The sequence below is a fragment of the Chaetodon trifascialis genome, chromosome 6, assembly GCF_039877785.1.
Source record: "Chaetodon trifascialis isolate fChaTrf1 chromosome 6, fChaTrf1.hap1, whole genome shotgun sequence".
Lineage (NCBI taxonomy): Eukaryota > Metazoa > Chordata > Actinopteri > Chaetodontiformes > Chaetodontidae > Chaetodon > Chaetodon trifascialis.
Window position 1 is genome coordinate 24,674,637 of NC_092061.1, and position 16,337 is coordinate 24,690,973.

The 16,337-nt window shown below is 43.3% G+C and overlaps 2 protein-coding genes across 2 annotated transcripts; both read right to left on the bottom strand.

Moving 5' to 3' along the window:
• Positions 1–1,053: 1,053 nt before the first annotated feature.
• LOC139332871 (uncharacterized protein C22orf15) lies at positions 1,054–3,582 on the bottom strand. The gene is made up of 6 exons (XM_070965008.1): positions 3,488–3,582; positions 3,221–3,343; positions 2,872–2,958; positions 2,515–2,637; positions 1,965–2,039; positions 1,054–1,776 (listed from the first exon to the last, which is right to left on the bottom strand). The coding sequence occupies exons 2-6, from the start codon at positions 3,243–3,245 to the stop codon at positions 1,646–1,648; spliced, it is 441 nt and encodes a 146-aa protein (XP_070821109.1). The 5' UTR covers positions 3,246–3,343; positions 3,488–3,582; the 3' UTR covers positions 1,054–1,645.
• An 885-nt stretch (positions 3,583–4,467) lies between these two features.
• Positions 4,468–13,397, bottom strand: adora2aa (adenosine A2a receptor a). The gene is made up of 3 exons (XM_070964665.1): positions 13,280–13,397; positions 8,114–8,806; positions 4,468–6,670 (listed from the first exon to the last, which is right to left on the bottom strand). Exons 2-3 carry the CDS (start codon positions 8,449–8,451, stop codon positions 5,653–5,655), a joined length of 1,356 nt encoding a protein of 451 aa, XP_070820766.1. The 5' UTR covers positions 8,452–8,806; positions 13,280–13,397; the 3' UTR covers positions 4,468–5,652.
• Between the last annotated feature and the right edge of the window lie 2,940 nt (positions 13,398–16,337).

The following is a 16,337-nucleotide window of genomic DNA, read 5'->3' on the forward strand; positions in this document are numbered from 1 at the left end:
TGTGATCTCAGGGCAGAATTTAACCAGCAGCTCACTGCTCACACACACACACACACACACACACACACACACACACAGAGAGAGAGAGAGAGAGAGAGACACACAATTCTATGTCTAGAGGTGGAGAGGTAGTGTTTGTTGCAACACTGGGCACCCACTTGCTTTAAAATATGAGAGCAGCAAGGATCGGGTTAAGTAGTTCCTATATGAAGTGACGACAGTTACGAGGTCAGAATCAGGTTGAAGGTGAAAATGCTGTGAGCATTCCCGCATTACATCAATAAAAACACAAAAGGCCATGTACATTTACGTATTACTTGAAGCATATTTACACTCACGTTATGCTTCACTCGTGATTTTGAGAGAGGCTTGTGTCAAGAGGGACAAATGGTAGCAGAGGGTGATGATGACAATGGATGGCTCAGATTCATTGGTGGAGCATGTTTGTGAGAATGTGATTTGTCACTTTTCCTTCAGTGTGATACACTGAAATCCGTGTGGCTTATATTACAGAAAACATCACCTCCGAGTGAAATACCAGGTCTATGGGCCGCCCACAGCACGCACAATACAAGGACCCTGACACTGAAGCAGCTAAATGGAATTCAGCCATCCTTCATTTTACTGTGTTTTTCCCACTGTGACATGTGAACATGATGTTACAATGATAAAGCTATGAAATGAATATTAAGCAATTTCTCTCTGCAGGGCAGAGAAAAGTAAAAACCAGTGTCTGAGTACAATAGCAAGCTGTGATAAATGGCTAAAGTGATTCGTTTTATAGTCCGGCTACGTATGAGCTGAGCTTCCTTGTGTCAGAAAGACTGATGTGTCTCTTCAGTGAAAATAGCAAACAGCTCCTTAATGCAGTGTATTATTGATGTGCAGAGTGGAGGCTGGTGAGCACAGGGGCCTCTCCTCACTAATGTATCCATTCCTCATTGTTAGATGACACACATGCTGCCCTCTTACAGACTCATTCCTACAGGTGCACACACACATCGGTGGCCCGCACTCCATTAATACAGAATAACACAACCTGTCATACATAATGCCACGATAATACATTCATTTAATACCGTTTTTCATGATATAGACTTTCACTTACATTTACAGCTAATGCTTCTCTTCATAAGCAAAACTTCCAATGCAGGACTTTTACTTTGTCGTTCTCTCATTCACCAATTCTCAACTTAAAGAATGTTTTGCTGATTTACTGTATCAGATCTGTCTGTGATGTCACATCATATACGTCACATCTGAAGGTGTCTGTGCCCAAACCTTTGTGGTGGGAGAAGTTTGCTGAAAGCCTTTTGTGCAGCTGTGGGATTGAAGCTACGTATGGATTAACAAAATGAGATGTGACGCTGTCTTTTATTCACAGCATTCACGCATTACTGAACAGTTTCAACCATCTTCTCAGACATGGTTGCTTAAAACTCAGTAGTACAGACTACTAAAATAGAAAACATGCATTTACCAAAGTCCTATATTAGATACACTTGACTGATTGTTTGCATGGATGCAGGACATAAAGGATAGCCAGTCTGTTAATGAGTAAACACATCAGGTTGTGTTGCAGGTTTTCTACAGAAAAGTGTCAAAAGAAATCAGACTCAAAGGTCCTTCATGGCTCGTATAGAAACTATTTCTTTTGGTGTCTGCTGTCATTTTCAGAGATGTTTTTGCTCCTGGTTTGTTTGCTCCTCTGTGTCCGTCCTCCTCTGATCTTTCGGCCTCGCTCCTTGTCGGGGTTTGACAGTTTCCTCAGCAGCTCTGCAGCAGAGCAGTTGACAGACCAGTTATCATAAGTCAATGTGTCTCATGTGGTGAGACTTTTTTAATCGTAAACATGACTTTGGCCAACAGGAGGCATCAGAGAGCCACTTTAAGGGTGCTGGTGGGTCAACACTGCTCAGTTTCATGAAGTCTTTTTCTTTCCCTCTGCCGATGGATCTTCTTACCTGTTAATTCAGGATGACTCTGGCTGAAGTTATTAAGGAGAGACACATACTTCCGACCTCCAGTATCATCATCTCCTGAAGGGAAAGAAAGTTTTGAATGTTCTTTTGTTATAAATCAGCAGGACAAGCTCAGAGTTTACAGCTACTTCCTACATAACAAAAACACTTTCTGCTCCTGTTGAAAAGCATCATGAGCAGCAAACTGAGAGTTTGAACTACTACATCCTCCAAAATCAAGATGTTCTTTACTAAACCTTTTACCGTATCACACATATTTATTTATATACCAGAGAAACACCCACTTAAATCAAGCAAAATCATACGTTTACATTCTTACTTTACAAACCTCTAAGTTGTAGTTGTAAATGTGACAGTTTTATCAGTCAAACACTGATGTTACCATACATTAAAAAACACACCACAATTTGTTAGTCCTGACACATATCACTGACCCTTTCCCACATAATGGATATCTTATAAAGTCGGACTCTATTCTATTCAAGCCAGAGACAGTTAACTCAATGAGGCTTTGACACCTCGATGGACTCACTGCACACTCGCAGGAGGACGTAGTACTGTCTCTCTTCCAGCACGCTGCTGGTCAGAGCCGTACTCTGCTGCTTCCCCTCCAGGTTCATCACTCTGCCACTGCTGTCCATCAGGTCCACACACTCTACACCAAGGATTCATGCATTTTTTATACTTCACATGAACTCTTTTGTACTTAGAGCCAAAAAACACAATGAAAGAAAAAATATGTTTTTTTGGTGTCGGTCAGTAGATAACATTCACAAGGATAGGTTCACAACAGCTGACACTGATTTCGACACATTCATATTCAGTTGATTGGGTAATAAAGGAATCAGAATGGCCAACTGAGTCTCAGTAAAGGTTGTCTGCTCAGTACCTTTGAAGTCCAGACCGCACTGCTCCTTTAAATGATGGAGGAAGTTTATCAGCTTACAGTTGAGATTGAACATTTCCATCTTGCTGTCTGTCAAGAACAATAAGTTGTAACATCTATGAAAAACAATACGTTACACAGCGCACAGTTAGCACACTCTGCACTTTGACGCTGTGATAATATGACTTTACTGTCCCTTCACCCAGCTATATGCTCTTATAAAACAAACCACGTCTCTATCATACGAAATATCAGCAACCGTTTTCCACCATATTGACTATATGTTGTAACAGTTTCCATCCTCCTCTGCAGTTTAAATAGAGAAATGAAGAAATGCAGGAACTTTACTAACCTCCGAACAGGATAGTGACAAACATGCTGTAGTCCTGACTGCAGTTGAGCTCCAGCAGTGCTGCTACTAACCAGCAGTTGAAAGCATCTGTTTATTCCAAAGAGCTTGAGACGTAACTTTGGCCTGGGGACCAAGTGAAACAACAGAGGCTGTTAAATCAGTGTTGTGGTCTACACTTTGTGACACTCAGCTCTGAGGGAGAGACTGCCTGAACTGGCCCGCATAATGCAGAGATGGTGAAGACAACAGACACACACTCAAACACACCTCCTTTTCATCATCCTCCTCTTCTTCTTTTCAAAGCTGAGGCCTTTAATGAGGGGACAAGGGACCGCTGTTGCTTGTATCCATGGAGTCTCCACACACAGACAGACTGGCACTCTGGATTTATAGCTGTTGGACAGTGATGTCAGGACTGACTGAAAAAAAGAGGCTTTTTATTGTTTCCCGCCACAGATTGGAACTGAGAAATGAACTAGCCTGACCCAGCACTGTTTCTACTTACTGTAAAACCCATGAAGAGATTTTTTTTTTTTTTCCAGTTTTAATCTGAAGCTGAGGGAGACAGTCCAAGTTTGAAATTCAGTTTGCAAGAAAAACAGCTGAATGACAACTGTAGTAACTATTATCTCTCCATTAAAGATGTACAGTTCAATATTACAGTGGTGTGAAATCAACAGCAATGTGTCCCCAAATATCAAACGATATAAAATATTGATCAGAGCAGCTGACAAGACTATTTCTAACAAATAAACAAATATGGTTCTTTTGCAATCACATGTATTTTCACTGGATATCAATAGAGCTGTTAGCATAAAATATCACATCTTAACCTTGATATGACTCAGCTGAGGAGACGAGACGTTGCCACACAGGACAGCAGCAGAACACGGGGACTCAGGAGGTCTCTGCCGTGGCTCTTTAAAAAGCACTAGCGGCCTCTGGGGAAGCTTTCAAAAAGAAGTGGGCCCTGTGCACTGTAACCTGAACTCTCATGGGAATGGCCATAAAAGCTGGGAAAATAAGGAACTCCAAATATAGTTTGTCTGCTTAACTAACTATTTCCCAGAACGAGCAAACCAGATCCCTGACTCAGTTCTATAGACTTTTAGTCTAGATCTGATATGAAACATGAGCCTGCCTGGTGAAAAGCCCATGGTAAGCCTGGAGCTGTTCCTACAGCTACTGAAGACTGACTGGGAACATTTTGCGGCCGTGGCTGAACACGAATACAATGAGTCCACTTTGAAAATGTAAAAAGATTTATTCAAAGACAGAAGTCTGTGCAAGGCAACAGCTGAGGATGAGCTCATCACGAGAAACTGAACTTCTTCAGTGAGTTTAAGTGTGATCATTCACAATCCTCTTCAAAGCATTCCCCATCAGTCATCAAACTGTCTCAGAAGTCACCATTTACATGAATATAACTTAAATAGGTATACAGTCAAGTCACACTGAGCAAACAAAAGCACAAGGTTACATGTCAGCATCACATCACCAACTTCGGCATCTTCTCTGTGTGAATACATTGCTGTTGACACAAACAGGAATCAATCTGTCACCAGTGAAAGTACTGTTCATGTTCTTTGGTCCAATTAGAAACAGCATGGGGCCCACAGGTAGCAATCATGAAATCTGAAGGCATGAAAATCTCTTCAGTGAAGCTGAATTACAATTCAAGAGAAAGGAACAGGTCGGATGTGAATAATGTTTAACTTTCTGCAAATGAACGAGAGCTTGGCACCCTCTGTGCACCCTGCAGGTCCTCAGGATGGGGTGAATCTAAAAGTGGTGCAAATGCTGCTTCACCGCTGCATAAGAAATGATCCTCTGTCCATGATCCATGGTAGTGGTATACGGTCAAATCCATTTACGTCCATATCCCTGAAAACATGAAAAATGTATCAATAATTTAATAATAAGTTTGATGAGTTTTTGTCTTCAGTCAAAGGCCCATTCAGACCGTCAGTGCCAGGATGAAATTTCCTCACACACTGTGGTGTAGAGAGACATCCTGTAAAGGTAACCATCAAGGCTTTTTCCATTCTTTATATTTTCAGAGTGAGAGGTCCATCCTGTGCCTTCTCCCTGTATTTCTGCTCTTCTTTACTGAAATGAATGCAGAACCATTTTTGGATGTCCTGTACCTTAAAGATAGAAGTGACAGTCAGTTTAAACCACTCTTGGTCTCATGGGGTGTTAAGAAGCAGCACAACCTCTTTGGCTCACTAGCAGTGCTTCTAGCTTTTTAGTCAAACAGTCATCAAAGCAGTGGAGGCAGTTTCTTCTGACAGTGACCTTCGTTGTCTCCCCTGTGGACTGAGACTTATCCTGATCCTTTGACAGTTGCTGCTGAGGTAACGCTGACATTTTACTGCACAGCTCACAGTAGTAAGTAGTGCTCATAGCGAATGGTCCCTCCTGTGCATACGTCAAGACATCATTGCCAGCTCACTAAAGCAACTCTTTGTGTTGGGCTGCTTGAAAAGTGATGTGACCATGACAGAGCCAAGCTTCTGTTTGTCCTGATCCTCCACGACGTCTGCTCCAGTGCAGTCATGTTGCTGCTCCATATACTGCAGATGATGATCTATGGGGATTTGAGTCTGTCTGAGGGCTTGCAGTGGACAAGGGCCTGTCTTGGGACAGTGGGGGATGACAATTGACAGAGGGGGGTGCGAAACTGCCATCAGACCGCCCCCTACAGGGGAGATGTGGGTAGGGCAGTGGTAGGAGCTTTCAGAGCTACTGCTGCTGTGTTCAGTGAAAAGGTCCAAGCTGAGGCCGTTTGCCTTCAGTCTGATGGAGTCAGTGATGCTGTTGTGAGTGGAGGTGCGCATACTGCTGCTGCTCTCAATCAGCTCCCTCTGGTTTAGGATGTGGCGGCGAATAATCTTCCGGAAGGTTTGCCGGAACTCCCGGATGCGGTAGGCGTAGATGAAGGGGTTGACCACAGAGTTGGCATGGGAAAGAATAATGGCCACATACATGATCCAGGACGGAGGCCGATCACACCGAGGACAGAAGAGGGTGAAGCAGTTGATGATGTGTAAAGGCAGCCAGCAGACCACAAACAGACCGACAATGATGGCCAGAGACTTGGCAGCCTGGACCTCTTTCTGCAGCGTGGAGCGCGACTTCTCTCCATGAACCGCCTTCACCTCCATCAGCCTGAGCTGGTGGCGAGCAGCCATGAAGATGCACAGGTAGATAGCCAGCATCAGCAGCAGCGGAATCAGTACGCAGGCGAAAAAATTAAAGTAGACCATGTACTCCATGGATACCACGTCCTCAAACAGGCATTTCATCAGGCCGGGTGAGCAGGTGCTGTTTCCGCTCTTAGGCACCTCGTGCCAGCCCATCATGGGGGTCAGACCGATGATGATGGATAAAACCCAGCAGATGGCGATGATGCCTTGTGCCCGCTGGCCTGTCACCAAGCTGTTGTACCTGGAGAGGGAGACGATAGAAACATCAAGAGCCAGTTCTGTCTGTCAACTCAAAACTCTGTGAAAGTCTGAGGTTTGCTTCCCACAGGACAGCCACACTAATCTTCTAATAATAATAATATCTAATAATCTTTTGTATACAGTATATGAAGACTGCTCTGTGGAAGCACTTCTCATCCCGGAACTAAAAGAGAAAGGATAAATAAACAAAGTCTGTCAGGACTCCTCAAAGGAAGAGTCTATTTTGAGCAGGCCTGTAGCGCAGTGTGGGAGAGCAGCTGAGACGTTTGGCTTGTTTCTATCGCATTCTTGGGATGTTAAAGTGCAAAGGTTAATGCTGCAAAAACAACTCCCCCATCAGTAATGCAAAGAACAACGCAGAGAAACCCTCACGTATCTTCAGCAGGAGGAGGAGGAGGAGGATGTGCAACAACAAATAGTTTGAGTACTGAAAACAGGAAGACTGAGCTTGATTGAGGTTGAGGTTCAGCGTTTTTTAGTGTGACGAGGTCATAGCTTGAGCCGCAGCATCTCTCTTACTGACAGGTTAAATGTCTGCAGAGACACCGTCCACAGCAAATTTGAATGCTAAATCGAAGCTGACGTTCAAGACAAACAGGCTGCCAAACCCTGTCATTTTAGAGTAAAATAATGAAGTGCTATTACACAGGGGGTTACACAGTCTGTATAAGCAATTAGGGCAAAATCATTTGATTGCTCCGGGGAGACACAACCTCATGGGAGACGCCATTTCTGGACACACTTATTCAGCCAAGACTTTTAGGTTCAAATGTCATGGCTTCACTGATAGATAGCAATGAAATATGAAGTTTTATTGTGAGAACTCTCCTGCAAGAAACAGATTCAACAAAGCTGAGAAAAGAAAGACAAAGGAAAGTTACAGCACATTTTAAATGCTCCGTTCTGTCGGTTCTTACTTAGTTTCCCTGAAGATATCCATCCTCTTTTTTAACTTTTCACCTTTCAGATCAGTTATTAACTTTTTTTTTCAACTTTTGGTTTGCCAGGTTGTGAATAATTTGAATACAGTTGTAAATGTTAATAAGTGATAAATAAATGTTCGCGGTTCCTCCCTCTCTCACAAGCCCTCTAGTCTGCAGCATCAGTGTTACTGAGTCATTAACAAAGGGGTTTTATTCTTTCAAATCTGCACATTTTGTTAATAAATAATAACAGTGAGTGAGGGCTTTATCTCAACCTAGAAGCCAAAAAGTAGTTTTAACAGCTTGTGACTGATCCATAATGCATTAATAAACCATTTATTAACAACTAACAAAGCCACTAATAACAACTTATAAATCCTTTAAACATGTTGTCTCATTAAGAAGTGGAATCAAAGTTTTTTTTTTTTTTTTGCTTATCCTCTGAGTGCACAAGAAGTATTCTCAGCCACATTTGTAGCTACTAAGAATTCCCCACTGACCTGAGCGGTATCTTGATTGCAATGTAGCGGTCAATAGCGATGGCCAGCAGGCTGAAGATGGAGCTCTGGGTGAGGACCAGCACGAAACAGGCGATGAACAGGCAGCCATAGAAGTTGGAGCAGAAGCCAGTGCTGATGACGATGGAGAAGGGAATGGCCAGGACGCCCACGGCAATGTCGGCCACCGCCAGCGACACCACGAAGAAGTTGGTGATGCTCTGCAGGTTGCTGTTGAGGCACACGGCCCAGCACACCAGCACATTGCCCAGCACGGAGAACGCAGCGATCAGCAGCTCCAAGATGATGTAGAAGACTAAGGCGGCAGAGATGTCCGACATGGTGAGACAAACGGCGAGGTCACTGAAGAAGAGGGAGGCAACCTCACCTCAACGACCATAGCTGGAGCCTGGCAGCCACTGAGCTCAGCCTCCTCACCTCATACACTTTCAGAAACATCCCTAAGCGGCTGCGGCAACTCCCTCACACCTGCTCAGCTCAAACTGAACTTTATTCCGCTTCAGACGGGGCCGTCATCTCTCCGGACTCCACACGCAGTCGCCCCCATTCTCTCCTGGTAAAATGCTCCTCTGCTGTCCTCTCCCCTTAGCTCCTTCCCCTCAGACGCTTTTTCCCATGAACTTCTCGAGGGGCTGAGATGATGCCAACAACGCACATCACTGGAACATTATGTGGCTGGAGATAAAGAGGTGCAGAAGTGAAAAAGAGGAAATGCATTTATGATAAAGGAAGTGAATTTCGACAGACACTCCCTCACATCAGATATGTTTTAGAGCAAGCCAGAAGCGGTGCAGGACCGTGTCAAACATGCTGTAGCTATAAAATACAGGATTATTTCCTCACATCTAACTTTCAATAATGCAAAAGGTGACTTTATCTGTTTGCTGGAACAACAGGGGGACAATGACACATTAAATGTCACATATATCCCAATCTATGTTTCTGAAATATGAAATAAGACTCAACGTTTTTACAAATTCGCCCTTTTCAGAAATATATGTATCCAAGAACTACAAATAACATTTCCAAATATTTTCAGAGGCTTTAACACTTACAGGATAAACTTTTGGGGGAAATACGAAATATTTATGAAATAAATACAAAAGGTCTTTTTCAAATTCAAAGATGTCACCAAAACTCAGCGGCTTTAATATGAACATTAGAACTCCTCCAAAAGCCTGTCAGTCTGCAGTAATGGTCCTGTGAGTGTTGGCTTTTGTGGGACTTCGGGCTGCTGATGTCTTCTATAAACAGCCCCTCTTGACCCTGCAGAGGAGCAGTGGGGGAGCAGTTTATGTGGACTTCATCAGTGTCAAATGTACACGTAGTACAGCTCCCAGTGTTTAAGTGCGACAGTGTGCCGGAAACATGGAGGATGCTTCTGGTAGCATCGTGAGCGAAGGCTGAGACAGTCGAGAAAACACTCTGTGTCACTTTTAATTATTGCAACCCGGGCCTGTACTATCAAACTGCTCAAACTTCAATTTTGGATTTATATGAGAGTAATCTTTTTGACGTCTGCCCACAGACTTAAAGGACCAATGTGTGTGGGATTTAGTAACATTTGGTGGTGATGCCCCTGCCTTGCCCTCCACTTCCAAGCATATAGGACAGCCTACAGGGGCCACTGAAAACATGAAAAACATGACAGGCGTTCTCTAGAGCCAGCATTTGGTTTGTCCATTCTGGGCTATTGTAGAAATGTGGTGGTGCAAAATGGCGGACTCCATGGAAGAGGATCATAACTCCAACACCTTTCTGCCAATAGATGCCCCTAAATCCACTACAGTGGACCTTTCAAAGGCCTGAAATCCTGCTTTCTCAGTCAGCTTCTCATTGTGAGTGACGGGGTCCTAAATGAGCACACAATTTTCTGTCAGCATTGGAACAGTTTTGGTGTTTGTGTTTCTCTCTGAGCTCACTAAATTCAAGGTGATGTCATGTACATCTGTTCACCAATCAGGATTTAGCAGATTTAGTTGTTTGTTGATGTTGCCAGCACGGTGGGTCAAATGTGACCATACCAGAGAGTTTCAATGAGGTTGAGTGTTAATAATAAATAATGATAATAAGGGTTTTTTCCCCAAAAACTTGGATTTTTGTTTATTTAGTCCTAGATATTTCATGTTTTAGAGAAATACCTTACGAACATGTTTTTATAATAACAATAAATCAGTTTGCTAGATGTAATGTGAAAGGAATTGCTCGTGTTGACAAACCACAGAGAATCTGCAGTTCCCGTCATGTCTATGGAGCGTTGTAGCATCTTTCAGGTCATTGTTTCTGTTTTACGGCCCTGAACTTTAGTGTTTTGGTTGACTCTCACAGCTCTCATCACAAATTGATGTTGCCATTGTCCAGCAAACAAAAAACCAACATTTCAAGACTGAGAGCATTCAATAGAAGGACAGAAAAGCTGCCTTCACAGAAGATTCAGTTGGTATCACACATCATCAGACCAACCTGAACAGGCAGAGTGCTCAGTCTAAAAACTGCATTTTATTGAGCCTTCAAGGGATCGATTTGTGTTGTACCTCGTTTCCCTCCATTGGGGTGATATGTAACGTCTGGTCAGTGACAAGCTGGTGAGCATTTAGCAGCTAAATAGCCAGATATTTCTGGCAGGGTTTGGTGGTGAGCAAAACGCAGCTAAAAAGGAAGTGAATATTGGCCAAGTAGCCAGAAAGACAGTTGAATGAATGCTGACGTTACTCCGTGTCTACTCGATGTGGGAATTAGTTACTGTTCACAAGCAAGTTTTACATGGTCAGGTGATAATATGGCAATGCTGTGTTTACAGCTTGTTACTGCTGCGCCCAAGTGGCCAAAACACTTCATGTAGGGTTAAGAATAAAAGCTGTTTATCAATTTTTTTTTTCAAAAAAATTCTCTTAAATGTCAGCTAGCTCCAGAAGTCTTTAAAGAGTCACCTGCTGGTGGAGTCCATGGCTGCAGTACAGAGGAGAGCACACAGCTTCTCATACATGTCTTGAAATGACTGTATGGGTCATGATGAGCAACAAGTGTACGCTGTAAATGTCACTGAATAAATGTGTCTTATTCTCCATTCCTTCCTCCTCCTGTGTTACTTTAGGTCTTTTGGACATTTTTCAGCGCACTTCCTAGAAGTTTGATAAATATGGCTCCTGGTCAATGAGGGAATCACACTGTAGCTAGATTGCCTGCCATCAGCCATAAAAGGCTTAACAAACAGAAAGTTGCTGTTTTTGCGCTGCTGAAATCCCTCAGAGGGAATGTTTCTCGAGGTTATGTCTGGTTTTTGGACCAGCTGTGCTGGAACACAGAGGTCTTTGCTCTCTGAGTCAGGGTTTTCCCTTTGGGTCAGAGGAGACCTTTTTATTAATACCAAAGACTTGAAGGTTGATAGTTATCAGTAGCTTTCTTGTTCATTCTATTTGACTTACAAATAAGGTTTTTGTTGGTCTCTTTCCTCTGTGTCCAGGGTATTCATTTGTCTTGATACCATCCAGGTTTGGTGTTATGTTGCAGTGTGTTAGAATGTTTTATGCAGCAGCGCTGCGTCCAAATCAAAAATCCCAGAGGACAGTAAAGGAAATAATGAATCTCCAGAAACCACGACAGTGAATCTCCCATGCTAGCAGTGCATACTACAATAACAAGCTGCCCTGAGATGGAATTACAAAACACATGGGAGAAACTCCAGGGATTTATAGTGAAACAAGGGAAAGTGGGGTATTTCTTAAGGACAGGCTTTGGATCACATTAGTCACATTCAGGCATGAATTTGGCTCAGAAATTGGTATTTAAAAGCATCTTTGTATTCCAACACGACTGGAATGTTTTGTCCAATTGGTAAGTGAATTAAGGATTAAAATACCTTTTACAAAGCTATTAAAGTAAAGTTAAGAATTTCCCGCAAACCTTGTTACAGCATGACCAAGAAAACAACAAATCCTCTTCCTGCCATGCAGAGAGAGCACAGGAGGAGCGAGCATCAAACCTCTCAGCATCCTAACAGCAGACACTGTCACTGTGGCCTGCTGATGGACGGCTGGAGAGTCTAAACACTGACCACCCCACCAGCTCCAGGGGAGCCCCACAGCAAGTGATAACGTGTGAAACACTAATGATAATGAAAGCAGAGCTGTCGTTACTGTGTGGAATGATCCGCTCTGTTTGGACCATTCTGAACCCAAAGTAATCGTGTCGTGTGTAATCGTGTGTTCCAGTGACACCCTGTCTGTGATCATTTAGCTAAACACAAATGTATTAATAAGCACCATGTACGCTTTGACAGAGGACCAACAGCATGGACCGGCAGAGCAGACAGGTAACATTGCAGCACCTTATCGTCTACCTTAGTTCTCCGTTTTCCAAAGCGCATTTGCAGTTAATATTACCATAAACCAACAGACACATTTATCAGGCTTAAGGGGCCCCTGAAGGCCTCTCTGTAGCCCTGCCCAGCAACTCACAGAAATAGGTACAGCACTTTTTATCTTATCTTTATCTTTTACTGATGATACGACTATCTACCAAGACATTTTTTCCATTAGATTGTTGTTGTCTTCATGTGTTAGAGCTGGTTTGCTGTGGGCTCAACCTTGACTTGATCTGTACCCACTTTTCATCTGTTGATTCAAACCTGCCTAAACCTGAGTGTTGAGTGTGGGTCCAACAGCAAACTTTCACCCTACAGCCCCCGGGCCATGTCATGAGATGCTCTACACTGGGCTCGCGTGGTTCACAGGTTCAATTAGAAACCAGGGCCTGCAAAGCTTGTTTTTATGTGATCGTGAGTGAAGAGGAGAGAAACTATGTGTTAAGCAGGTACAGGTCATTCTGACACTATGATGAAGATCCAGTCAGACCCACAGCATGAGCTCCCTGCAGGAATGCTGCGTGGATGCTACCTGCGCTGACTTTTCTTCAGCTTAATTCATGCTTGGTTCTGCTGTCACCGATGAGGAAACCTAACATCCGGTTTAGGACACCTTGTACCAAACATCTTTACCACACGCGCCTGTCTGCGGTCTGCGCGCTGCATGCAAGGTACACACCGTTTAATACACACATGCATCAAGTCCAACCAAAGTTACCATCATGCAAAGGAAATGTTATTGGTTTCATGCTGAACTCAACATTTTGTCTGATAAAACGACTCACCCTCTTCCTTCGATGTGCTCCGGGCAGGATGTAGATTTCCGGTAAGTCTGACTGAAAGTTCGAAACATCTGATGGCACTTGGTGAGATGAGGTGATAAAAAGCACGCGCGACCTTAAAATATCACGCGAATGACAGACTTCACTCTTCACTGAGCTCCGGATGTCAAACTGCGCCTCTAATTCTGCACAAACAGCCGCCCGAGTTCACTTCAACATGCGGATCACTTTCTGCGCTCGCACCGGGAGAAATAATACCGCGTCTTTAGTGAATGACTTCAGATAGATGAGACCCGCTCCTTCCCCCATCCCTCCCTCCCTCTCTCTCTCACACACACACACACACCTCCCGCCCTCTGTCATAAAACATATTGAGCCTGATGGTGCCTCTGCTTCCTCTCCAGGGGCAGATCAGTTGTTGATGACACACATTAAACTTGTATCTGTGACACGAGTCAGTAATCCACTTTATCCAGACATTTTCTTATCCTGGAAGAAAAATATTCAGGTATTAGTCAGAGCCAGGACCCTGCTGCAGCCTCTTTGCTGTTTGCATGAAATGCACTATTTAATTTATACTGTTTCTGAAAAACTGAAACCACTGGACAATAATGACAACAACAATGGCTGCTTCAATGGTCTTTTATAACTATTGCCAGAAAAAATAAAGCAACATAAAACCAGACAGCATTTTTTTTTTTTTTACAACTGATTATCATCTTAGTGTGCACTTAATACTGTAGCTTTGTCCCTTTAGACACACACACATACACACACACGCACACTTATTCATTCAGCTTTAACTTTGCAAAGGGACCATTTCAGCACTGCATGTAGTGTGATCAGGACAAAAAAAAAAAAAAAAATCCACACCAAATCAAAATGTGGCATGGATTGTTTAAAAAAGGCAACAGGGAAACAAAACGACAAACTAAATCAGGTTCAGTGGAATTCTCAGAGCATTTTCAAGTAAACAAAAGAAAAACAAACGTAGTGTGATGAAGTGGACCCAATAAAGACACAATGCACCGTTCACATTTGCTTTGCTCGTTGTGGTAAAGCTCCACACTTTAAGGGCAGCATCTCAGGCCCCAGACAGTGTAACATGTCCCTCATGTCTGCATCATGTGGAGGTGGAATGTGCTTCCTCGCTCTTGCCAGCCGTCTGCTCTCTCCTCAGCGAGCCGGGCTCAGTGTTCATCAATCACTCCACATCGGCACGGGCTGGACCTCGTAAAGTCCCAGGATCACAAAAGCGTGATCAAAACACATTCCACGTCCAGGACGGAGAGGCTTCGGATCTTTCTGCAGCTCTCAGACGCTCCGTGAAACAGGCAGGCCGGCGGTGGAATGGAGCAGAATACAATAAGACTGTTGGCTGACAACCCTCAGCATCTTAAACCCCTATCAACAGAGAGCCGACGCCTTCAAATGTCATTAAATAACTCACTCGCGCTCTCTCTTGTGCACGGTCATGGTTGCAGGCTCTTGTGCTCACTTTAAATCGGTAAACGTCTAACGCAGCTGTACACATTGTGGTGATGTGGCTTGGCAAACGGCACGGCAGGATGTGCTTCCAGATCCAAATGTTGTTCCTGATGTTGCTATTGATTCCAGCTGGCAGCTCCATCGCATCCAAATCTAAACAGTGTGTAGTCACCTACCCCAGACACATCAGGGGATTCAACACGCTTCCCCAAACGCTTCATGACCACCGCTCTCCATTAGTGTTCCTCAAGAGGCACAACAAGAAGGACCTTGTTTTAGAAACCACTTCCACGCAGTTTGAAATGTCACAGTTTCACTCGCACGCGCCTCGGCTGAACTGTTAAGGCAGGACATTAGTGCGGAATACAAAAAGCTTATCTCAGTGCAGCTACTTACTGTATGTGTAGTAAATTCATATACACTTCTGGCACGCACACAAAGCATTGACCTCACTACAATGACTGGAAATCATGCAAATAAACACAGTGAACTTGGTATGTTGAGGCATGACAAACACACGGCACTCCATCAGCATTGTAGAGCAACACTGAAAGTTCTCCCCATTTAGCATTCAGAAGCACACAAACCTCTAATAATTGCTTTATAACACACTATAATGGAGCTGTAAGCAGGTGTAAGTGTTAATTCATGTATTTGTTAGCAATGATAACTCCTCCTTTGGCCACCCATCAGTGGAGGCTGCTGTATGAACAGATGACTGCTGATGTCATAAAGATGTAATAATATAAAATATGTCTCAATAGGAGAAGTTATAACTGCTGACAAGTGCTACATATACTGCTTATAAACACTAAACAGGAACACTTTCAGTGTTACACACACCTCTACTGTTGCTGACTGACAAATTTAAAGTATCTCTATGGTTAGTCATACTAGCAATTTCAAAAACTACCTGTCTAACACGGCATCAGTATTAACACAGAACAATGGCAATCAATGGCACAATGAACTGTCCAATCACAAGTCCTATTTTGTTTATGTGCAAAATGAATGGTTTGACGACACTTGCTGATGTTAGAAGGATCAGCTTACGTTTTGTGAAACACACCGGCTCATTTTCTTGTCACGTTGAGTGTTAAATGAGAAGCTTGATACCAACCTCGTGTTTACAGGCAAAATATGGCAAAACTGGAGTCTTTGCTGGCTGCCAGACTTCAGGACAACAGTCACAAATGAGCGGCATCAATCTTCTTATCTAACTCTGCAACAAAGAATCCGTGTATTTCCCCATAAACTGAACTATTCATTTAACGAGACGCTGCACTGACCTACAAAAGTGTGTCTTCACCTATGAATCGGTCCCTGCTGGTTTCCAAAAACTAGAGCATATTTTCCCAATATGAAGTCCCTGCGCGAGACACTCATTTTCTAATTAGACCCCCAGGCTGAGACAGTTTAAGGCTCTCTTAAATGTCAATCAAATATATATATTTTGGTCATGATGAAACAACGCTATATGCTGTGTTTGCCTAATGACTGAAGAAGATTCAAACGCTCACATTACACAGTTCAACTCCGTACACATGACATGAATATTAATACACCTTCATGA